At 38.5% G+C, this 25,070-nt stretch overlaps 2 protein-coding genes across 7 annotated transcripts; one reads left to right on the top strand and one right to left on the bottom strand.

Moving 5' to 3' along the window:
* The first annotated feature begins 184 nt into the window (after positions 1-184).
* On the top strand, positions 185-10,167 carry CTBS (chitobiase). Of its 2 annotated transcripts, XR_013954256.1 has the most exons (9): positions 185-360; positions 599-737; positions 1,768-1,976; positions 2,642-2,813; positions 3,723-3,820; positions 4,521-4,682; positions 5,140-5,321; positions 5,929-6,028; positions 8,950-10,167. XR_013954256.1 is itself a non-coding variant. In XM_080602060.1 (8 exons), exons 1-8 carry the CDS (start codon positions 229-231, stop codon positions 5,954-5,956), a joined length of 1,122 nt encoding a protein of 373 aa, XP_080458186.1. In that variant the 5' UTR covers positions 185-228; the 3' UTR covers positions 5,957-7,462. The 2 variants fall into 2 exon arrangements, 1 of the variants encoding a protein (XP_080458186.1); XM_080602060.1 differs by lacking the exon at positions 8,950-10,167 and having other exon boundaries at positions 5,929-7,462.
* SPATA1 (spermatogenesis associated 1) lies at positions 6,149-24,992 on the bottom strand. 5 transcript variants are annotated; one of them, XM_080602051.1, is made up of 13 exons: positions 23,848-24,992; positions 22,992-23,098; positions 19,242-19,359; positions 17,123-17,176; positions 16,700-17,027; positions 16,352-16,594; positions 14,408-14,552; positions 14,197-14,257; positions 13,136-13,253; positions 12,168-12,332; positions 10,192-10,361; positions 8,474-8,572; positions 6,149-7,519 (listed from the first exon to the last, which is right to left on the bottom strand). In XM_080602051.1, the coding sequence occupies exons 1-13, from the start codon at positions 23,881-23,883 to the stop codon at positions 7,415-7,417; spliced, it is 1,749 nt and encodes a 582-aa protein (XP_080458177.1). In that variant the 5' UTR covers positions 23,884-24,992; the 3' UTR covers positions 6,149-7,414. The 5 variants fall into 5 exon arrangements, with proteins under 5 accessions (XP_080458177.1, XP_080458178.1, XP_080458181.1 ...); XM_080602052.1 differs by having other exon boundaries at positions 12,168-12,293; XM_080602055.1 differs by having other exon boundaries at positions 19,242-19,386; positions 23,848-23,880.
* Between the last annotated feature and the right edge of the window lie 78 nt (positions 24,993-25,070).

Below are 25,070 nucleotides of genomic sequence, written 5' to 3'. Positions count from 1 at the left end.
CTCATTTCCCTCAGTGCGTGTGCTCCCCTGAACGTGGGCCTCCACGCGAGGCTCCAGCAGGAGGCCGCGGGCCCTTCCCCACCTCCCCGCGGCCCCAGCGGGGCCCAGCCCCGGCTTCCCCCGGCCCCTCCGCGGGGACACAGCCCCGGCCCTGCGGCCTCCGGGGCGGAGCTGCTGGGCCGGGCCCGCCCTGCCCCGGGGCGCGGCGCGGAAGCGGAGGCCGCAGGCATGGGGCGGCCGCGGGACGGGTGGCTGCTGCCCCTCGGCCTCCTGCAGCTGCTGGGGGGTGCCGGAGCCGCAGCCTGCCCCTGCCGGGAGCCGCGGCTCTGCCGGCCCGTCACGGGCACCGGCGGCCCCGAGGTTGGCGAGGCTGGCCGTGGCCGGAGGGCCGGCTGCGGGGAGGGAGGCTGCTGCGGTGCTGGGAGCTCCCCCGGTGCGGGGCGAGGCGGGCTGGGCGCACCCAGGGGGCTTGGTTCAGCTCTGGGCCGTGTGCTCGCCACCCGCAGCACTGCCAGCCGCAGGGCTTCGTGTGAGGGGTGGGGAAAGGAGAGCTTGAGGAGGGTTGGGAGCTGATGGGACGGCTTCTTCCTGCCTCTAGGTCTTTGTGTTCGATGTGGGGAAGAATGCCTGGAAATCCTATGACTGGTCGAAAATTACAACTGTGGCAGCTTTCGGGAAATACGATCCAGAGCTTATGTGCCACGCTCATTCCAAAGGCGCCAGGGTAGTGCTAAAAGGTGGGCTAACTCATCAAAATATGGGTATTTATAAGTCAATAGGAGCATAACGTGCATAGGACTAGAATACCTTGACATTTCCCATCCACTGCTATACGAAGTGTTAAAAAAGTAAGAGGATTAAGTAATAAGAGGATAATGCACACAGGGCTGTAATACCTTGGCATTTTGCATGTGCTGGTACTCAGTGTATTAAAAAGAAAACCAGTGATGGCTTGTGTCACAGTAATAACAAAACCAGTCTGGTGATGTCTAAATAAAATCTCCACTAACGGGGAGCTTCACAGCTGCAGGAGAGCTTGGAGGAAAGAAAAAAGCTGTAGAAGACAGTTGTTTGGGTCTGTGTTCTGGATGTTATGCACAATACCCAAAGGACAGGGTAAGGAAAGGGATTGTAAGCAATTTTTAGTATTTTTCACTTCAGTTAATCCCTGTGTGCTAGGATGTGATTGAGTTTGAAAACGTGAATGCTCAGGAGCTCTGTGTACAAATGCTGATTAGAAAGACAAGTCCATTGGGTCAACCTATGCATATGTTCTGTAATCAAGTCTTGGATCTGATGAGGCAGAAACGGAATCAAAGACCACAATGTGGAGAGCAACAAAGGTTAAATGTAAAAGTATGTTTATTCTAAGCAGTAAGACATAGTCTCTCTGGCTCCGTGGAAATACTGGAAGTCAACTGACTTCAAGGAAGGAAATTTAGAGTGGCTAAAAGATTATTAAGTAGAAGGAAGGAGATGCTTAAAACTGTAGAAAACAAATTCCAAAAGGAACTTTGTTTTAAACACTACTGTCTCGAAGTTTAGTAATCTCTTCTGATAAGGATTCTCAAAATTATGCCTGAAAAAAAAAAAAAGCCCTTTCTATTTTCCACGTATGGTGTCAGGATTAAGTAGATGCCATTATAGATGTGGGGATGTTTTATTTTCTGGTTATGTTACTTGGCTTGGTAAAGACAAATCTTTCCTCCTTACTATTGCTGTGATGCAAATACATGCTATGTTGACTCTTGAACACCTCTTGTCTAGGTGATGTACCTCTTACGGAAATTGTTGATCCTGCTAAAAGAACAGCCTGGATATCCCAACAGGTGGACCTTGCCAAAAAGCAGTATATGGATGGAATTAATATAGATATAGAGCAAGAAGTCAACGAAACCTCCCCTGAATATTATGCATTGACAGAGCTTGTTAAAGAAACTACAGATGCTTTTCACAGAGAGATTCCAGGATCACAGGTAATAAAAATGTATTTCATACAAACATTGAGTTTAACTCCATGAAACACATGGAGTTTTGAGAATGCTGTTTAGCATATGAATATGAAAAAAATGCAAATCAAAAGCATGATACTATTATCAGTGGTTAATTATGAATGTTAGCTATGATATTCTATCATGAAAATCACTCTGACCTACGTGAATTTAAATGGCAGAAGGGTTTTGTTGAGAGTTGCAGGTACGGTTTTACTGCCCTGCTGGGGGAGCTGCCAGTTACTAGTATGGCTTAAGGACTCTTTCAAAGTAGGGCCATCTGGTGAAAAAGCTTCCTAATGTTTTAGTAAGCTGGTTATTGATGTTTTAAAGATTTGCATCATGCTTCTTGTTTTTGATCAGATGGTTTTCATGTTACAATTTCTTTGGTGTTTTAAAATTATGTGGTAAATAGTGAAATAACTCAGGAAAACAGCATCTTAGGCCTTGAATTCACTAACAATGGCAGCTTATTACCTGATGTTTGCTTTATCAGCTGAGCAGCTGATACATATATACTTCATTGGTATCACCATGTGCTGAACATTCTGCAACCTTAGGGAAATACTCTTTAAAAGTTACAGCTCTTTAACCATCAAACAAGAGTGCCTAAGTGCCATACACGATACTAACATGCATTTTTCTTTCAGGTAACATTTGATGTGGCTTGGTCCCCTGCATGCATAGATAAAAGGTGCTACAACTACACTGGGATTGCAGATGCCTGTGATTTCTTATTTGTGATGTCTTATGATGAACAGAGCCAGATCTGGACCGATTGTGTTGCAAAAGCCAACGCTCCTTACCTTCAGACTTTAATTGGTAAGGACAGAATGCCTCTTCAGAAATTGGAATATTTCTGTTTGTATGAATGGTTAGAAAAGATTGTCTTTTCTTAGATGTGTTTTTGTTTTATTAAGGTTTTCTAGTAGCCTCAAATAACATGTTGTTCTGGTGGGAAGCCAGTATTGCAGATCCCTATGACACCATGGATAGACTTTTAGCAACTGTGTGTTCCTACTTGTAAAGTTGTCGTCTCGCCCTTATGATTGTGAAAAAGACTTAGAATGACAAAAGGCAGCCAAAGCAAAGGTGTCTGCCTGGGCTTGCAAAGAACCTGCAACATTTGTCTCATCCTTGTGAACCGTGTGGGTTCCTTTGAAGCTGTAGCTTCCTTTGGCAAGTGTGGGTTTAAACAGTCTCTTGTGTGCATTCCCATCTTTCTTTTCGGCTGGTACAGCTGTTCATGCACATTCACAGTGAGTTGGATTAGGGAACTGACAGTCTTAAAAATAAGACTACAAGAGGGTGGTTATTTTAAATTTGGATCAGTTCTCTGATTTGCTTTCCTACATAGACCCACAAGGAGCTGTCAGCACAGGTGAGCTGAGAGGCAAATGAGAATGAATCCTGATTAAAATAGCACTTAGTGTTGTTTTTTTTTTTCTTGCTTTCTAAGAAATACCTACTGATGAAGTTTGAATTATTGTAAATATGTCAGTGCTTATCAGCACTGTTGCAAAAGCTGCTATGGACAACTGAATGTGTGAGCAAATCTATAGGATCTGAATAGAGCAAATATAGGACTGTGTGGGTGGGAGGTAAAGAAATTGCACTTTAGTTTCTGTCCTAGGATCATGTATGACCTGTGCTGGCTCTGGCTGTAGATTAGTTGCAAGAATATAAAACACGGGAAAATGCAATAATTCATTTTATTTCCTACAAAACTAGGATATGAAGAGTACATTACTATGGGCATTGATCCTAAGAAGCTTGTGATGGGCGTCCCCTGGTATGGCTATGATTACGTCTGCCTAAATTTATCTGAGGTAAGATAAAGATTATTCATTTGCAGTCATACTGTTAATCTTTTTTTCCTTGGAAGGAGCCAGCTAGATGTTAGTGATCCTGTTTGTGGATTAGGAAATTCTGTGGTCTGATGGTAAAAGCTTAAAACTGGTACTCAAGACTTTTCCTTGGCTGATAACTGATGAGCAGTGTGTTACCAAACAGGGCTTTTTATCTCCCCCTAGGCAACCTGAACCCTATAATACCCAAGCACCATATTTCACTGAGGAGCTATAGATGTTATCTGTATGAGAAGAGGTGATGTCCAAAGGCACTACAACACTTTTATCTGCCTTCTCAACAGTGATTAAGCTCACTGCTTAAAGATCAGGTGTAACAAACAATAGCAAAACTATGACTGTTAAAGTAGAGCAGTTTATGGATAAATCATGGAGTCTTAAAAGACATTACACTTAAGAAAAATCTAAGAGGGAATTAAAAGTGGAAGGGGAAAAGATAAGACAATTGCGTAGGTTGAATGAGGGCAATCCAATCCTGTGGTACTACAATTTGAACAAAATCTGTTTAACTTACTTCTGTTTGGAAGTAGCATGTCTAGCACAGATAGTTGAAGATTTGGGGTTTTTGTGACTTTGTTCTTGGCTGTACTGCTATTTCGGAGTTCACTAAATCTACATAATGTTAAACTCCTGTACTCTGTTTTTTGTTTTTTTTTTCCAGGATCATGTTTGTTCCCTTTCCAAAATACCTTTCCGTGGGGCTCCTTGCAGTGATGCTGCAGGGCGTCAGGTCCCCTACGGAGCAATAATGAAGCAGGTGAACAGTTCTATTTCAGGGGTGCTATGGAATGAGGTACAGAAGTCTCCGTTTTATGAATACAAGGTATGTGTCCCTTTACAAGACACCATGCATGTTGTGGACATGTGTTTATGAACCATAGTTCTTTGATTATGAAGTTTTCAGGGTTGGATTTTTCAGTTTGTTTCCTACTTTTTTTTTTTTCATGTAGTAAAAGATGGCCAGATTTTCATCTCTTGAATTTCTTTGTCTGAAAATGGGGTGCAGTGACTGAATGCTACAGGAGTAATACAGTTTTTCATTGCTCCACAATTTTCTTGAGGGGAAATCTGTAATGTCAAAAAGGGTGTTTTGGCCAAAGAAATCCTATAGCTTCATTCTTCACTGTTACAGTTTTCTGATGTTGATGACTGATTTAAACTAAGACAGATTCTGAAATGCTGCATTGAATAGAAAGTGCAAGCAAAACTCAACAAACTTTAATGTATCATATTTCTGTAGACAGGCAGATACTGACAGTAGTGTTCACATGTTTTTGTAGGATTCTCTTGGTCAGTTCCACCAAGTATGGTTTGATGACCCTCGCAGCATCTCTCTTAAAGCAGCATATGTGAAGAACAGAGGCCTAAGGGGCATTGGCATGTGGAATGGAAATAGTCTTGACTATTCCAGGGAAGCTGCAGCAGAACAACAAACCGAAGCAATGTGGCAAGCCCTGACACCGTAAGAAGTATATAAAATTGTGAATCACTTGATATAGAACTATGAAAATCGGATTTTTTATTATGACACATAATATGTGACAGATTTTCTTTATAACATACCATGATTACAATCAAAACTTTGAGAGCTGGTCAAATTCATCTTGTTATTTTGTATGGAAGGCTTTATCTTCATTCTTCATAAAGTTCCGGTATTGCTTCAGCAGTGCTCTTTAAAAGACTTCTCACCCTTTTCATTTTTCACAACCATAGCAGGTTGGTTAAAGCTTGAACTTAGAATGTATCTGGTAACAAGTAAGACCAAGTGAATTTACAGGGGTCATCTAATAATGGTCCTCTGCTGAGGCTGCTTGATGCATGGAGAGATGGACTGCTGTCTACAGGACTTTCTTTTATTCAGTAAAACACTGTCTTTGTTAAGGTTGATAAAGCGTTGTCTGTTTATGCATTACTTGTTCCATGGTTTACAGCCTACATTGTTTCTCAGAACTGTTTCACAACCAGATTGAAGTGCACCTATGCCCTGCTTAAGTGACTCCATTAATTAAACTATTTAATTAGACATATGTAGTCAGTTTTCTGTTTGTTTGTTTTTTCTTGCTAAATAGTTACTGGGAAACCAACATAAAGCAATAGCACAGAACCAAAAGCACTACGATGATGACTGCCGAGGAGAAGATCTGAGCATCTGACTGCTTGATACTACAGGTGATGAAAAGCAGAAGGTGAAACCTACTAAGTTCTCATCATACTTTTTTTTTCCCCCTTAGTAAATCAGAGGGCTCTTCACTAGAATTCTGGTCTGTAGCTTTTAGGAAAAACTGATGAATTTATAAGACATATAACTACTATTTATGTTCATATGCTAGACTGCGAGATAGGTATATTTGATCAAATTGAGACATCAAAAAAGTTGACTTTTAAAAAAAAATCGGTTCAGATTTTCCAGTAGCCAATTGCCTACTCTTGTGTCTTAAATAAAACAATTATGAACTACGAGACATAGGATTCATTATTGAAATGAGCAAAAGCAGTTGTTCTTTTAATACTAAATTTAATACTTAGCACGAAAACCTTTGCTAAATCTTCTCTTTAAAAAATGGATTGTAAAAAGGGTGGTTTGACTCAAGACATTTGGAAGTCAGTCCTCTGAAAAGTTGCATAAGTTTCTTCCAGTATTACTGATTTCCCGTCAGGGTTTCACTTGCAGTAACAAATACAACTTTGTCAGCTTTTTTGCTGACATTAATTCCTAGCACGTTATTGTTCTACTTAACGTAATAACATCTTGAACTTCAAAGAAGCAAACAGATCTAGAAAAAAATGACTAAGAAGAGTTTCTGATTATTTTTAGAGAATTGTTATGTAAGTACATGCACATGCTTGAACTTAAAGAAAAGCAGAGCATGCAGTACCGGAAATAGCACCAAGATCATCATTACAACTTAGTCAAGACAAAGCTTGCATCTTCCACTAATTAGAGAATAAAGCTAATGTTGATGCAGCTTTCTTGTGAGGGAGGAAACAAAACTAACTAGATTTGAAAGAACTAGAGAGTTTTTTTTCCATAACTAAGAATGTAGTAATACACTGATTTATAAATAAGTATACTTATAATGACAAAAATAGACTTCAGTAAATAGCTAAATAAAGATTACTTTTGCTAGAGTTCTAGAAAAGATGTATTTTAATCATTTATCAAAAAATTAAATAGTTGCTCCAAAAATCTGAACAGGAGGTTTTAGATTATGGGTTTACTTGCTTAATAGGTATTTTGTTAATGAAGGAACATCAGCATACTGAAATTGAATGATTCACTAATCTGCACTTTTAAAATAACTTAGTAATGTGTCTAAACCAAAACTAAGTTAATCTGTATGTTCAAGTAGCTGATAAACCTTTCGTTAACAGTGAGATTAAAAAGTGATTTGCAGTCCCTTAGTGGGCTAGTATACAAATTCCACATTTACACAGTTGATGTCTTTTTATAAGAGAACTTTAAGAACGTATAAACAAATGCTCTGAAATTCCAAGTTTCTATATACATTATAGGACTTCTATAGACTTCACAGATGTTACAGTTGAGTCATCCTCTTAAATACCTGATTTTCCAGACTGGAGAATTAAAGCTGAATGAATCTTCTTCTGTGTCAGTTCTGCTCTCAGTGCTCGTAAATCAGATGCTGCCTGCTTTCTCATCTGCAGAAGAACCAGTCATTTAAGGAATTGTAATTTAATGAAGCTTTTGGAGTTGACATGCATATGAATTTACATAACTAAGATTGAATTTTATACAGGATTCCTGAATATAGGATACATCTTTCATCTTTAAAACCTTACATGTCTAATTAGATAGCCTAGTTCTAGCAGTTTGCCTTGGTGCTTTTAAGAGACAACCATGGAATTCATTGTTCTTTTCATTCCTTGTTACACACTGGAGGAAGCATACCCACCCTAGATTAGACAGTAAACAGGGTCATGGGCAATCTGATGCAGAAGACTCAGGTTTCAAACGTTCATAGCTAAATGGCTATCCAATGTGAAGGCCTGTATCATCACCTTCCTTTCTAAGGGAGCCACAGGCAGCAGTGGTATGGAATAAAGCAGGTGAAGAGAACTGTTGTCTGCTCGGAGAACCATTCCCTCCTTTTTTTTTTTCCTTTATACCGTTTTTTTTTCTTAGCCATGGTGTGCAACTCACCAGTACCTCACATAGTATGCTCCTTTAATTACCATCAGAGTGGAATGGGAATTTCACGAAAAAGATTGCAACATAGTACCTTGAAAATGTAAGTACTTGAATGCCATACATTCAAAAATCATCTTATAAACTAATTCTTTGGAGTAATTAGGCTTGAGTGCTAATTATGATAAGTAATACCATAAAACTTGAAAATAAAAACTGTACAACAAATATTTTTTGAACATCCTGGAGGTGTTCAAGACCAGGCTGGATGAGGCGCTGGGCAGCCTGATCTGGTGGGCAGCATCCCTGCCCATGGCAGGGGGTTGGAACGAGATGATCTTTAAGGTCATTTCCAACCCAAGCAATTCTATAATTTAAATCATCTAATATTTAGAAAGATAATTTTATACCGTGTAACGTTTTGCCACTTTATAATTAAAAGGCTCACTAGGATAATTGCAGAGTACCTTAATTTCTATTATGAGCTTCATTTTTGTATCATCCAGCTTCCTCCTCAGTTGATCAAGTTCATGCTGCACTGTAGTAATCTGGATGATTTTGTTATTCTGTATGAAACAACAACAAAAACTTAAGTTGAGCATTAAGATACCTCTTCATTCATTATTACTTCACCACTCAGAAACAGTTCTCTAAACTCTTTCCAGCTCTTCTACTTTCTTCTAGTCTTCAGTGCTTGCCTGGCATCTTGTTCTGCAAACAAGACTCTGCTCCCCAACAGAGGGCAGCTCTCCTCAACAACCATCCAGCCCTTCCACTTCCCCTAGGTGTGGAAGTTCTTCCACTCTCTCTTACTTTGGGAAGTTAAGATCCAGATCAGATCTCCTGAGTTAACAGCGAGTTGTTTTGCAATTAACTTTTACGACTACTCCCTACATATAATAAAAAGGCACGCTTCAAATATATATGTATTTTTTCCTTACAGGCTTAGCATCACCTTCTCCCATAGGCAGTACACTGATTGATAAGATTGCTACACCACAGAGACTCTAGCTCCCTGGTTGAGACCATAGAGAAACCCTGGAAAGGTACACAGTCACAAAGGAAAAAAGCAGGCTGGGCAGTCGGACCAGGTGGGGGCTCCTGAGGAATCACCCGCCATCGCATTCAGTCACCAGTGTGGACAAAGCTGGTGGAGGACAGAGCTCAGCAGCAGTGGGATCTGCTCCCCAGAGCCCCAGCGCCCAGCTCGTCCTGCCTGACTGGCCAGCAGCAGTTCCTCACCTCGCTTATGAGGGGTGGAGATCATAGCTCTCCTTAATGAGCCTCATAGCTCATTAAGGCCTGGCTGTCATCTCTGCGTGCTAGCCAATACATAACTGCTGTATGCATTTGAAGTTATGCACATCCTTTGTACAGAGGCTCCTTGTGCCCTGCCAAGGAGGCCTAAAAACCCTGACACACCCCCCAAAAGAAGCATTAACGTACTTGAACATAGGTTGTAATAAAAATGTAATATGAACACTTCATATTTTTATATTTTAGATATATTATCTCAAATAATCCACATTTGTATATAACGTACAATCTTAGATTGTCTCCCCCCTTTCAGATACAAGCATAAGACACCACATGTACTTCCACCAGTTTAAAAATTTCCTAGTCTAGCTTCAGATTTGTAACCAGACTTGTTTCTGTGAATGCATTAAAAAAAATTAGCAGCTGTAACTATTGGGAAGGGTGTTTTCCCCTTTTATCTTTTTTCTTTTTTAATTCCTCTTTGAACTTCACCTAATTTGACACCAGCAATATAACACAAGACTCACAGTTGCACAACAAGTCAGGTGTAACCCCTCCAAGAGCTTCAGAGGTGTCTCTTCCCCAAAAACAATTAGAATTCATCACCTCTGTACGTGAAATTTTAGATGAGAAGAATAATGTAGAACTGAACAATTCATTAATCATACGAAACAAAAGGGGAGTTTGTAATGAGGAGGTATTGTACAAACACAAAGCAGAAAGATTAAAAATGCTTAGACTCAAGCATTTCTTCAGTCTTTTTGAGAAGAATGGAATGTGGTAATTCTGTAGTGGCCACACCTCAGATTATTGAGGGATATTTGGCTATTAAAGCTAGTTTAGAAGTTATCGATGATGAATTTGTTACTTTCATTTATGTTTTATACAAAAAAATAAATTGTGTAAAAAAAATAATTTAGGCACATACCTTCAAGTTTGTCATACTGTTCGGTTGTTTTCGGCTATCTCTGGCTTCTAATTGCAAGAGTAATTTCTGGTGGTAAAGCTCCAAATCTTGTCGCAGTTTGTTTAAAACATCCTCCAGTGAAGCCGTAGCCTTCTTAGTTTCAAAGTATTTCTTTTTCCATTCCTCGCGAACTACAAAGGAAAACAGTAATACAGTTTGATCTCGTTCATCTTATTCTAAGGTCTGTTGAAGACAGTAGTGATGAACTGATCTCAAAAGACTCAGTTGGCCAATGCGCATATTAAAAATTAGCAGTAAGTTTCTTTAAAAAAAAATCATGAAAATATTTGTTAAAATGACAGTCTCTATAAATGCAGTAGAATTTTCACACAATCACCTGCAGCATAAAGCGCTCTCTGTCCACTGAGACAAAACACAGGGTCCAAACCCCACATTTCATTTGGCGTGGCAGTTCTGCAGCCTTCAGCTGCACAGATGCTCCACACCTGTTAAGACTGGTGCCCACCACAGTCTGAAGTCCACAGCGTCCTTGCAGTAGCAGCATTAAAGGCTTTACGCAGAATTTGAGCTCTGCACAGCCAAGAAATTTCGATCAGAAGTCCCAAGATTATGAGAAACAGTTATTTATATTTAACCATGATTCCTTGAGCTATGTTGTTATGTGTTATCAGTGGCTGGCGCATACATACCCCATATCTGGTGTGGCAGTCTTACTGCCACATACATTTGCTACTCTGTGATGCGTCTTAAATTATTCCTTCTTTTCAGGCATATTTTAAGAAAGCAGGATAACTGCTTCTTAAAAACTTACCAAAAAATAAAAGAAAAGAAAAAAAAAGAAAAGCCCAGCTGCTGGAGCACTATACAGCATGTAAGCAAGAGTGACCATCAGCACGGCAATCTTAGGATGAAATTCAATACAGACTATTGCTGGGTCTCCAGAATATGCTCTTCCCTTCATACCTTGGGAAGAAACATGTTTGTGAATGCACTCACTTCTGAAACTATACAGGTCTCATTAAAATAATTCAGAGGTACAAATTCTCCTGAAAGAACCTGCAGAAGCTCTTTAAATTCTTGTGAAATAACCTTTTGTTTACCTAACTGAACAGCATAATTTAAGACAACATCATAGGAGCCATTCAGGACTTAATCTCAGCAGTGTAACATAGCTTGCCTTGCAGCTCCATGCTACTGCAGATTCACTCCAAGTGGCCAAGTTCCCTTTTTAAAATACAACTTCACTCCACTACAGAGCACAGCATAGCCATGCCCTCAGAGAATAACTGGAAGAATTGGCATGTCTTCTTCTGACAAAGCTACAGATAATAGTTGAGATTGCCAGTGATTCAGCTGTATTTATGTATGAAGAGTGCTCTCAAAATGTCAATGTAATTAAATCTCATCTCTGTATAACTGGAATGTGACTTCAGGAGGATAGCTTAAGGATAAACTTGAAAATAATTTTACAAAGAAAATCTGAGTGAGATTTCAATGAAATACTTCCTTTGTTAAAAAACAAGGTTTGTCAAACTCGACTATGCCACGTGCTGAATTATTAGATAGGAGAAATAAAAAGTACTATGCTGCCAATTGGAACACAGCCCTGTCAACGCAGTAAAACCTCAGTAAGCACCAGCTAAAGGCAATTTTAGAATATGTCAATTTTCTTGAGCCTCAAACAGCAAAATGGCCAGTAATAGCGCTCTGGCTGCTGTATATACACAGGAAACAACTTGGACAGCTTATAAAAGCCAGGATATTTTTAGACTTACAAGACTGCCACAAAAAAAAAGTGGAAAGAGACTTATCAACCCTTCTACCATACTGTTACACAAATAAGATTTCACAGAGCTACTGCTTAGCCAACTGCGCTCTCTGTAATTAAGCTTACTGACAAAGAGACAAACATTTTCACATTGGTTTCAGTGTTGTTTCTCAATCATTCCAAATTCCAAAATAAATTAAAAATGTACCATGGTATCTCCTCAGCTTATTTTGTTCCAGTAGCCCTTTAGCTTTTTTGACAAGTTCTTCTCTAGTTTTTTCCATGTGCCTTCTGTCTTTCTTCATTTGTTCCAATTGTTCTACCATCTTGTTTTCTAAAGATATTATAATTATATTTATCAAGCATCTGGATACTGTAAGTAGGAAGGATCAATCAAAATTTTTGTAATGCACCCGTCATAGATCATGCCAAGAACTCTGTCAGAACAGGCAGTAGAAATTCTTTTATTTTAATAAACTATTCTGACTTTTTTCTGAATATAAACTATTTCCGACTTTTGGAAATGGCTGATGCATTAGAAGAAAATGAGAATCCCAGCATGCATCCAGGCATTTATACACGCACACAAACAAATAAACACACTTTTACATGCCTAGGCAGCATGTCAGTAAAATTAGCTTCAGAATCTATTGAGATGTATGTAGTATAAATTGAAAACTCGCAACATCAAGCCAAAAAAGCCTCCAGAGGATTTCTTCTTGCTTCAAAATACTTTGTGATATAAATCTTTCTTTAAACTATAGGCGTTAATAAGCCTATAATAGCTCAAACTTTAACTAGACTGCAACAACAGGTCAGTCACCTCCCTTTTCACTATTCTGCTATACGCTAGCTGAGGATCCTCAGCAAGTGACTATCTTTGCTGTATTCTCATGTGAGCTAACAGTATTTCACCCAAACTCCCTCCTTATCACCTTCCACCCCCAAGTCCACGAGACGAATCTTCTAGCACTGGGAACCTCTGCCATACTCTATGCACAACTCAGGCAACATTAGATACCTGCAATTTTCCAAATACAAATTAAAATCTGTAACAATCCTGGGAATAAATATATGCACAAATTCTTTCATAAAGTAAGTATTTCTGTCTTCATCAACTGTTCAGTCTTGATTAAATGTTAACTCCCCACAAATTTCTTGGAAGCACATACTTACTTTCTGCCTGAACTGCAGGAACCTGAGCTGGGTTTACAGAAAGTGACAGAAAAGGCGGACTAGGAGGTGAAATATATTCTTTTGGACAAGTAGGATGACTTTGCTTGTTCTCATCTACCTAGAGGATCAAAAGACAAAACTACAAGTACATAATTTATAATCCTGAACAGTCACATTAAACATATGCTTTGAAAGTGGCCTGAGCGAATGGGAAGGATATACTGGAATTCTGAATATAATCTCTTTTATTCTGTACAAACTTCCAAACAGATGGACATCTGCAAACAGAGTCAGAACACTGAAATTGCAGAGAACAATACATGGACCAAAAGACAGACTATTGCTAAATGTTCTTGTCCATGTCCGTAACTCCACAGAGTACTGACACTCCCATGTAAGACCAAGAATGACTGGCCTGAAAACTGCTGTCAGGCTCATTGGTTAGCAAAAGCTGGATTGCTCATTTCTAAACCAAAGTTTATAATAGCTCACAGGTGACAGTTAGTAGTGACAATGGTTATGCTGTATGATTGCATGTGGGTGCTCTGTCTTCCTAAGCATGTTCTTATTCAGATACTATGACTATACCATATGTATGTTTTAAATAATTTTAGTTTTTTTTTTCTCGGAAGTTTTGCTTGAGATTAAGACTAAGATTTATCCCATATAAGACTAAGATTTATCCCATTGGAAATACGAAATTATAAAAATGTCACTGATACAGCCAATACAATGCTGCTGTCAAGAAACTGTAAAAAATAAATTTAAAAAAGCTAATGTTAATAAGACTGAGATAGATACAGTATACATAGTTCCTATTAAACGATAACCAGAGGTATCACTTCTGATGATTTCATTGTTTAGATATACAGCTGATTTCTCATTAGCAAATCTCCAAAGCAGCATTGCATAAATTAACTTTGCTCAATTACTCTAAAATCTACATTGCATGTTTCGTATTTCTAATGAGTTACCTGCCTTACAAAATTAGCCAGTTTCTAGGTGGAGGACTATGTTTATTGCTCCACATTACAAAGAATATGCTACCTTGAAAAACACACCTGATTATCCAGTTTTTCACCAGGACCAGTTACAGACTTGCTAGTTCTGTATTGCAGCAAGCTAAAGAGCAAATCAAAGAAGCAAGTGAAAAATTCACACAATGATACTGTTTATTCTCCTTTTCCTTTCATTTATTTGAAGTATGTAAAATAAGTTTCTTGTTATGAATTATTATTATCCATTCTTTTATCAGAATCATTATTTACTAACCTTTGGTTTCTGCGTATATATTCTGTGGTTTGGTCTTCCAATATTTCAAGATTTCCAGAATCCCGTGTTCTGTCTCTTCTTAGTTTGGTATCTTTTTTGTGGTCATTATTTTCCATGTTTGTAACTAGGAGTTTGGTGTTTAGTTCTGTGATAGGATAATGATGATCAAAATACAGATTACACTCACAAGATTTACACTTTTTTGACTGTCAACACTTGGACTTTCCAGCCTGTATTAGAAATTCAGTGAGTCAATCGATAAATAGGATTATATCTGGGATAATGAAAGGTTTCGTTGAGTAACAGAAGAAAGAAATAAAGGGGGAAAAAAAATCTACTTTTGTTTCAAGAATTTGTATGTAACTAATTCTGGTAACTAGTAGAGGAAACATGACAACAGGTAATGAAATCATTTAATTATTTCTCCTTTCCTAAAATAATTCTCTAACATTTTCTGCCTTTGAGACCCTGAAGATATCCTACAAACTGGAGCCAGCAAAGAAAGTGACAGCAAAATGTTTTGCATTTGAATGTTATCTCCTTTAAATTATATACAATAAATGTTTCAAAAGAAAACTGCTGACAGACTTTGCCTGTACTTTAAACTACAAAATTCTACATTCCTCATCATTCAAAATAAAGTTCTGGAAAACTTCTTAATTGTATAAATATGCCCATATATACGCATATATGTATTATATATATATAATATTAGGTATACATGCATACATATATATATATATTATATATATTACATTATATATACATACATATACATATATATGTGGTCTCAGACTTCAGTTAACATGATGATAGAGGGACAAAGCTAGTTTTGATGGATTATCAATGGAAACTGAAATTACTGAAAAGTCATCTGTGAAGGCCTTCTCTAGAACACTCTTCAGACACATCTCAGATCAAATTATCACATTTTTTGTTTTCTTACTCAAAGTACTGGATATCCAGAAAATCAGTAAGGTGCCCATATGTATGAAAAAATGAATATTGCCTCATTTAAGAATTCCTCATTAGAAATTTGCGATAGAACAAGGGTCACCCCTTTTACATTGAATGTAAAATTATACTCAAATATTAAGATTTGTCTTTCAAAAGTATTTCCTGAAAAACATTTTATGTTATCATTTTGATGCTAATTTAACAGCGGTCAATCCAATTTAAACACTTCAGTCATTTCTTTATTTGTAATTACTAGAAATTTAGGAATATTAAGAGCACTAGGTAACTGTTCAGAGACTTAATGGCCCTCAGTATCCCTACGATACTTCATTTTAAAGGATGTAGTAGTTAATAGAGGTCTTTCAAACTACATTTGCTGTTTTGGCACGCAACTATTAGCTAGTTTGTGTGTTCTTTAAACCTCTCCACACTCTTCTAACATTTTCACTGCAGTCTGTTCAAAGAGTTCTCTTACCACTCAGTTTTAGGAATGCCACTGTTCAATAGTACATAAATAAAACAGCACTGTATAGGAAGGAGGGGAGGAAGCACTTTCCCTTCAGTAGTAATGTAGGCATGGATAAGATAACCATGGAAGTTGAAGTGAATAAATTACTTTCCCTGATTTACTGATAACAAGATTTTTTTTTTCCCCATTTAAAATTGCTGTTGAATTATGGGATCATTATCTTCCAATCTTTACAGTAGCTGCTCAGTAATTTGCTTCCATATAAATAAGATCAGACAAATGCATTGACTATATTAAAGCGCTTCCCTACAACAGTACATAATGATAATGAATGACTCATCCAAAGTAAAAACCATGGTTCTTTGAAAGATATTATTTTAAAAATTAGAATACTGTTCTGACAGCAATATTCCAACTTACATTGCAACTACAGATTTTTTTTTTTTTTAAACTTAGCTTTACTCTGCCAACTTTCTAAAAATCTCGGCTTAGCACCAAGATGACAATGAACACTATACCTTTTTGATATTTCATGCGATTTTGGTGTGGTTGGTTAGTCTGGCATTGTTCATCACTGTGGTTTATGTGAAGAGCATTTCCTTTGGCTTTGTCATTCCACTTAGGAGTATTATGCTCTTTTTGATCCTCGCTATGGTGGTGTTGCTGGGATTTCTGTAACAGCATACAGCTCTTTCCAGACCCTCGATCTGCAGGATTTGAATGACTTGGTGTGAAGAGAGATCCACTGGATCCATTTTGATCTGCATAATAATTGATTTGGGGAAAAAATATTATTTTATTGTAAATGTTAACCATAATAGTTATTTTACTCCATCACCCTTCTTTGCTACCTTCGTTAAACTTACCTTTCACTCTGAACTGTGTCTGTTTTTCTGCAGTCCTGTTGTAGTCTTGCTCATGATTTGCGTTCAGAACTGGAACAGCTTCTTTCTCAGTCCATTCTGCAGGACTGTGCACTTCCTTATTTTCTAGCTGATGACTGCTCTGCATGCTTTCTAAAAATGGTCTGCTTTTTTCACTTTTTTGTTGGGGAAGATTGGGTAGTCTCGATCCATGACCATACCTATTAGCTTCCCCATTAAAGTGACGTCTTTGTTCAGTTGATGATGATAATGGATAAACATCTTCAAAGTATTCCATTCCAGGTAATAAATATAATTCAGGATACAGTGCCTAAAATATGCAGTATATTAACCAGACACAAAAGAAGAAACTTCCAATGTAAAAAGCTTCTGAAAATGATAGCTTAAAAGCCATAAAATACATACATAAGGGGGAGCAAATGACTTCAGTTCCAGTTCTGTTTCTTGATTTGCTTTTACCTTGGAAGATAAAGAACAGAAGCGTAAACAAAAAAATACTTTCTTACCAATAATGTTGTCACTTAAATTCTGTATTCTATCATCATCTTTACATACAACATTTTTCTTCTGTAATAGCTTGATGGGGAAGAAGGAACATAGAATGCTGTTCTATTTTCTGACATAGCACTGAAACTATTTTGCCTATTTTTCAAAATTTAAATCAGACACACAAAAGTATATGGATGTACAGAATAAATTTATTTATCCTTTGCACTTTCTCCTATGGTTCAAATGACTTGATCCAACAATCGCAGCAGAACGAAATCTTCAACTGCCTTTGCCAGAAGTCGCTTCAAGTCAAATCTGAATAGAAATGATGAGTCTAACATAATTTTCTCTATTCACCTGACAAAACATTGCAAAATATTTGATGGAAGTAGAGAAAAAAATCAATGACTGTCCTATATCATCTAGTACTTATTGTCTTGGTATTTTTTTTGTGATATACACTTTCAGATTTCAACAGTCATCCTAAAGTACAAAATCTAAGATAACCAATGTATGTTTGAAAGATGTGCTCCAATACAAAATAGTAATAATAATCTGAGTTTACATTTAAGTAATGAAATTGCGGTAAACATGGGGCCAAATGCTGCTCTCAATAATGGTCACACAATGATATCGATTCACACTTATAGACATGAGCTATGTGAAAGAAAAGGAAGAGCAAAATGAACTTGGTTTTGGTTTATGTTTTTAATTTAAAGACCCTTACTTGCAAGCAGGCTACCACTCTTAGTACTGTTTACATTGTCAATGTTGTGAAACAGAAGACTGAGTAAAAAACCAAACTCAACAAATATTTGGTCATGGAGATTTAACTCAATTAGGTTACCATGACCCTAAACAACAAATAAACCAGTTATTTGCTTGCTTACATGACCCTTTGTCACAAAGTAAACATCAAGCAATGCTAAATCCCCCAAATTAAAATTATATCTTTAATTTGTTGCTAAAAATCTTCACTTGTATCTACTAATGTATTTCATTTACTATTAAATGCAAAATATTAAATTCCTGCCATTCTCAAGGGAGCTGGAAATTTTCTCCATTTACCTCAGAACTATCAGTGGGGAAGAAAATCTACCATCTTACTATCATCCAGTTAAAAACATCTAAATTTTTTTGAAGACTTGCTTATCTTTTCAGATTTAGGTTGTGCTACAGTCTTTAAATTCCTGACTATGTTTTTCTACCTGCTTTTCCTAGTTTTCTGCATGGGTAATTTTAGTGATGTTGTCTACAAAACAAACAAACAAACAAAAAAACCCCACTAAATTTCTGCCTTGTAATTAATTTTGAAATCCATGAGAAACAGGAGAAAAAAGTATTTTATATTTATGTATATCACTTAAATCTTTGTGTATTACACAAATGCACTTTCAATCGGTCTGATTTTCAGATTTATTTAATCTTTACAGTTTGTAAGATAGCTAAATATATAGAGAATCAGACTGAGGAACAGTTATGATTCAGAGATGCAGTGTTTTGATTACATAAACCTCCTCAGGCTCTATTACTGGACTGATTCATGGAACAGAAACGTACATCAGAGAAGCTTTCGTTCAGAGACTGATCTTTAAAGGCTATTGGACATGTCACAGCAGGAACCTTTACAGGAATTCTGGCTTACTCAGCTCCCAATGCAAATTCTTCAAGAGCCATATTTCTAATCATGTGCTGACAATAATGACCTCAGGGGAATTTTTTTATGCAACTAGAATTGTCATATTTAATTTACTGTCCTATCAAAGCTTGCATCTTTCCACTGAATGGCAACTAATTATATCTGATGCTTTAAAGGATGTTTCTAATATACCTGTCCAGCTGCACATTTGTATTTGGGGAAGTAGATGTTCTGACAAGAGCTCATTCTCCAACATGATTCAAAACAAATACTAAGCATGCTCCTAAATTCATCTCTATTTTCTTGTGATATTTTCAAATCTACAGGGACTAAATCTGTAGTTTGTATTATAAAGCAGAAGGACACTAAAGAATAAAAAAAAAAAAATCAACTTACCACTGCTAGCTTTTTCCCAATGCATTTTAAAAATTTGAATTTATCTGCAACTGCAACTCCACCCAGGTATTCTCCAAGCTTCTCCCGTAGCGCTCTTAATGTGATGTGAGGAGACACCCTAGAATGTTGTTATTCATTAATACATCTGCAAGATCAAATAATGTTGGCTAGTTAGTAAGAGGGGGAAGATAATGTTATATAAAGACTGGCTTGCATGGTAAGATTGAACAAAAAAGGGAACTATGAACTATTTCCTGGAACGGAACCCAGTTACATATAGGTCAGAGATTTTTGGTGTGGTAGAGTTAGAACATTGTATCACACTATGGCAGGCTGTATTACAAAGGCTGCCATAACATCAGCTAGCAATATTTACGTTTTAGGAATCCCAAACAAAGGGAGAATATGAAAGTACCTGAAATTTGAAAAAGACTCTTGCTCATCTGCAGATGAATTACAAAAGCATTGGAAACTACAGTCATGCATTTCCATCCAGGCGACAGAGTTTCAGAGATCCAGGCCAGGACTGTAGAACATACTCCTTCAAGCAGTAAGGACTAGAGGAGGCCAAGCACATTCCTTTGGTTTTGTTTTGTTCAACACAAATTTATAGCAGGGTGTGTGCATGCATACATGCAAATGTGTTTTAAATCAAAACCAAACGCTGTAGTGTGAACATTTTTACCATAGTTTGGGGATGAGAGAGCTGACGCAAACATGAATGACATCGTTTAATCTGCTACTGGAAAGCATGCAAATATCAAAGTAATAAGCTCAGTATAAAAATCATCATAGAATAAAGCACCTCCGCAGAATAAAACCAAATGTGCAAGAGTCACACAAAAGGTCTGCATCTCAACATAAGCAGTTCTGATTGCTCCTATGCTGCCACTTAAAATAAACCAGGGAACAAACTCAGGCCTGAGACTGTTAATCACCCACGCTGCTTAAGTGTTAGTACACTACAGCTTGCAGGGTTTTGGCCCAGGCCAGCTATCGCTCTTCAGACAATGCACAGACATAGCTTGGGGTATAGTACATGCCATTTTCAATAAATAGTATGGACAAGGTCACGCTGTCCCTTCAACTTCGGCACTTAGACACATCCAGGCCTCGCTGCCTGGTCCCTGAACATTTAGCTTCTGTTTATTTCTTTGCCATATGCTTTTTGCCCACACTTGCTACAGATGCTAGTCCTAACGTCATCCATTTATTTCAAATGTATAAAGAAATACGTGAAAGATGGATACATAATTCAATACACATCCTTCCAGGGTCTTATGCGATAAGAGAGATGATCTGTAATTCAAATACATCTCATTCACTATCATTTTTTCAAGCTCATGCCACAGAGAAGGTATGTCCCTTGAACTGTTTTCTGAAACCCAATAAATGCAAGCTTTTTCAGAAGCAATTCTAAAACTGTACATCCTTCACACCCTTCCAAACCAGCAAAGAAATCTGAATCTGAGGTACGTATGAGCAGCAGGGAAAACATCTATGTAACTATGAGGATGTATCACGGGAGAAAATCATTTAGGTACACAGAACCTGAGATGCACAACAGAAATTTATCTGAAAATTGTTTGCTAGCGCAGCTGCTAGGAACATATAATAACATATTTCTTGCTTGTTGCCACAGGCTAATAGAGGACTAGTCACATCCAGTCATTTGCTTCAGGGTGTTCCTTTAAAAGTAATGCAAACTAGAGTTCATTTCAGCAATCTCATCTAGAAGTAACAAAAGTATGGGTTCTGTGGTGAGGAATGAGGAGTAAATAAAAGATCACAGAGGCTGAGAAATCAAGTTCATGGGAACAAGAACCCAGGGCTGCAGATGATTACGTCCTTAATATTTTCCTCTAATTTCATGATTAATGGAAGTGGCCTGTATTTACATTGAGGAATCCTTTTTTCAGCTGACTCACAGAGTACTAGGACTGCCAAGCTGGCTGGACGGTGCTATCAACAACGTCCAGACATGGTTAGTAGCAGCAAGGCTGCTGTTCACTCTCTCAGGTTAAAATAAGAGAAGATTCTTAAAATATATTTTGTTTTTAAAGACAGTGATACACTTGCCCAGTGTTAATTATTGCTAATGCTAGTGTACTGCAGCACTGCATAGCGCCCACAGAATAATTAATTACTTAACACTCATTAGCAAGCAACAAATACCCAGCCAGGCATGGAATAATAGAATCACAGTATGGTTTGGGTTGGAAGGGACCATTAAAGATTATATAGTGCAACTCCTCTGACATGGGCAGGGATACCTTTCACTAGATCAGGTTGCCCAAAGTCCTAACCAGCTTGACCATCCACAATTTCTTTGTGCAACCTGTTCCAGTCCCTCACCATCTTCACTGTAAAGAATTTCTTCCTTTTATCTATTTAAATCTGCCCTCTTTCAGTTTAAAACCATTACCCCTTGTCCTATCACTACAGGCTCTGGTAAAAAGCCTCTCCCGATCTTAAAAGCCCCCATTAAGTACTGAAAGGCTGTAATAAGGTCTCCCCAGAGCCTTCTCCTCTCCAGGCTGAACAACCTCAACTGTCTCCACCTGCCTTCACAGGAGAGGTGCTTGAGCCCCCTGGTCATTTCTGTGTCCCTCCTCTGGATGCACTCTAACAGATGCATGTCTTTCTTGAGCTATAAACCCACTGCAATCAGTAAGAATCCTAATTTAAGCTGATGTCTCAGAACTGAGCCTTAGCGAAATAAACTTACACCAGAGAGCAACAGGCGGTGACTGATGTCCAGTCATATGAAACAATTTGAAGTTACCATCCAGCTATGTATTTTGCACCTCTGCTGGCGACTAGTACAGCAAACAGAATAGATGCATGAACTTTATCTGGTTTTGTACAGTCCTTCAACAAAAAAAAGCGGCAAGAACGAATACATTCTACCATAAATGCTTATATCCAGCTGCTGTCAATTTTTTCAGCTACACGATATATCGCCTTATGGGGACAATACAAGCATAAATTTGAGTTAAAACCTGCAGTTTAAGCTGACAAGTTTTGCACAGAAGCAAATGAGGTGCATATAAAACCTCAGCTTCAACACACATCTTTACATTATTTGATTGTTTTCTTCTGCCAATTCTTACCTTACCAGATACACACAGATTTTGTGAGTCAAGCGTTTAGGTGTATGAACCAAACTTCTAAAGTTATCAAAGATGAAAACTGCAGCTCTCTGTGCCAGGTTTGGGCCTTTGGGTAGTCTTCCACAAAGTGCTCTGATAGCTACCTGAGAGCCCACATAGCACATGTTATAGACAACCTTTCCGAAATATTGTGGAAGAAGAAAGAAGATATGCTGGCAATTGCATGGACATAATGTTTCTGTTTTAGATCTATGGCTCAGTGACAGGCTTTCCCATCTTCATTGAGCCACTCCATCTCAAAGTCGGCCCACTGAGTAAAAGAATTCAAGATTTTGATAATCAGGCTCAAGGAAACAGAAAAAATACGACTGTGATTTTACAACATGAATTGATCTGCAGCAATACTAGCAGTGCTCTGGAAGTGCATTACAGCGGTTTAGATCAAGGGCGGCACTGGCCTGATACAGCCCAGAGAGACGTGGGCACCACTTACCCTCCGGAGATGATTAGAGAAGAATCTTTTCTGACAGATGTAATTATGCAACAGCTAGACTAAACGACTGAAGGACAATGTGAAGGTGATACCAGGTAGATATTTTATAAGTGTTATCACATTTGGGCCTAAGACTATACTCACCTTATAAATCCAGCTGAGATGAACCTGCTAGTAAGAGCCACAGGAACTGTATTCAGCTTGAAGTTCCACACTTCCTCTGGGACATAAAAAACATGGAGCTCCACCAGCTAAATAAAGAACAGATTATCATAACAATTTGTGATTGAATGCCAGCCGACAGCATAGAAATAAATCACATCAAAACAAGCTCAACAATGGAAATGAGCAAAAAGAGAGCCTGTGCTCCCTGCTGTATGTCAGTGTCACAGCAACAGATACATCTTGAGAAAAAACAGTCCATCCTCTGGAGCGTATATCATGTATACAAGAATACTTCAGCTAAAACTCTACCTTTGTTCATCTCATAAGACCTGCTAAGCCATAAAAGATTGATCCAAACATAGTAGAAAGCACAAGCAAGAAAATAATATCAAAGTATTTCTGACAGTTAATAATATTAATGACCTCGGAGCACAGAAGTGCACTTGGAAACGTCTGCGACAAGAAAAGCTAAGCCTGCTCTGAGTAGCTCACTAAGAGCGTGTTCAAACCAGTGGTCATTGTGGGACTCTTCATGTCAGGGTCTTGTTACTTATAGTGGAAATCAAATGGTATTGACAAGGATGATACACACTTCTGAAAAGCACTGCCAATAACTAGAAGCCATGCAAATAACGCTGTATTAAGTATTTCTTCAGTTGTTCAGATACTAAATATAAACTAGAAAAGAAGGATTATTATACATACTATGCTAAATGTACATTCTTCCTCTCAGGTCTCCTAGATACAGTACAGTGGCAGTTACTTTAATATTTTTAATTTTTATTTAAGGAATGTAAAAAAAAAATCTCTAAGCAGAAATATAAAAACCTCTCACCTGGGATGTCTGAGGTCCCATATGACTGAATGACATACCGGTCGCTGTACTTGATCACAGTGAGTGCCAGATGGGCTTTCTAATTTTCTTTTTGATTGAAACATTATTTGAGACTGAGTTTCATGACAATCTGTCGCTGAAGAAGTTACTCCATTAATTTCCTTTATTATCTTCTTTCCATTTATGGAAGTCACAGAGCTGTCACTGTGCTGTCTCCCAGCTCACTGTAGACAAACAGTCTCTGCCACACCTTCTACACAAGCAGTGTCACCTAAGTAACTTGGTGACTTGCTAAATCACTGCCTTGGAGCTCCGACAGAGCTGCCCTGGAGTACTTCCTCTTAACATTTCTGTCCTTCCACAGAAGTACTTCAGCTGTATATAACTTTCTGCAGAGTTTTTTCTGTGAACCTAAAGACACAAAATGGGATTCTTGCAGGATCTGAATTTATCTTTGACAAAGGGCCAGTTCTTGTGCGCTGAAGTCAAGCCACCCATGCACAGCACATTCCACATTGCACTACCCAAACACAGTACGCCATGGAAACTTGGCGGTGGCAGGCAACCGCATCAGAGAAATCCTTCCATGAACTACCTGGGCTCTGCCCTAACATCGCTATGGGAGCAATGAGCTCTCAACAATGACCTGACTAGACCTTCCCAGCACTTCTCCTCGGTTACTCCCAAGCAAAGATGAGGCAGGTTACAGCCCAAGTTCCTCCCTGTAGTTCGTACACATAGGCAAGACGTCACATTTTCTCTCGCTGTGTGCCACCTATGCCATTCCAGGCTCAGTGGTCACTCTTGGATGCTCTCTGCAGAGAATATTGATCTCCTCCTACACTGTAGTCAAGAGCCAAACAAGCTCGCAAAAGTAAAGCTAACATCATTCGTTACCTCTAAAAATCAGCTTCGAGCTAGTAATTGGCTTGATACTATCACTAAGACTTGCCACCTTAGAACGAACATTATTTTCTCATTGAATCCATTGTACACGTAAATATATATATATATTTGTTTCCCGGACTGCGGGGTCTCTCCACAGACACCCTCCGACACCTCAGCGACGCCGCCCCAGCCGCACAGGCCGAGCTGGCGGTGACCCCCGCAGGGCTGCGGCTGGCACCCAGCTCCCCGGCGGGCCCCGGGCCCGGGGCCGGCGCCCAGCACCCAGCTGCCGGCGGGCGGCCCCGCTGCCCTCGGTGCCCCCGGTACTTCCCGCT

The sequence above is a fragment of the Anser brachyrhynchus genome, assembly GCF_964034855.1.
Source record: "Anser brachyrhynchus genome assembly, chromosome: 8".
Lineage (NCBI taxonomy): Eukaryota > Metazoa > Chordata > Aves > Anseriformes > Anatidae > Anser > Anser brachyrhynchus.
This window is presented reverse-complemented; position numbering and strand designations above follow the sequence as displayed.

Excerpts from the sequence above, each read along its gene's own strand:
- CTBS (XM_080602060.1), top strand. The coding sequence starts at position 229 with ATGGGGCGGCCGCGGGACGGGTGGCTGCTGCCCCTCGGCCTCCTGCAG. Across the intron at positions 1,977-2,641 it reads GAGAGATTCCAGGATCACAG|GTAACATTTGATGTGGCTTG; the intron begins GTAATAAAAATG and ends TTTTTCTTTCAG. Across the intron at positions 5,322-5,928 it reads ATGTGGCAAGCCCTGACACC|TTACTGGGAAACCAACATAA; the intron begins GTAAGAAGTATA and ends CTTGCTAAATAG.
- SPATA1 (XM_080602051.1), bottom strand. The coding sequence starts at position 23,883 with ATGTCATTCAGTCATATGGGACCTCAGACATCCCAG. Across the intron at positions 16,595-16,699 it reads GACACAGTTCAGAGTGAAAG|ATCAAAATGGATCCAGTGGA; the intron begins GTAAGTTTAACG and ends ATTATTATGCAG. Across the intron at positions 14,258-14,407 it reads TATATACGCAGAAACCAAAG|CTTGCTGCAATACAGAACTA; the intron begins GTTAGTAAATAA and ends TTTGCTCTTTAG.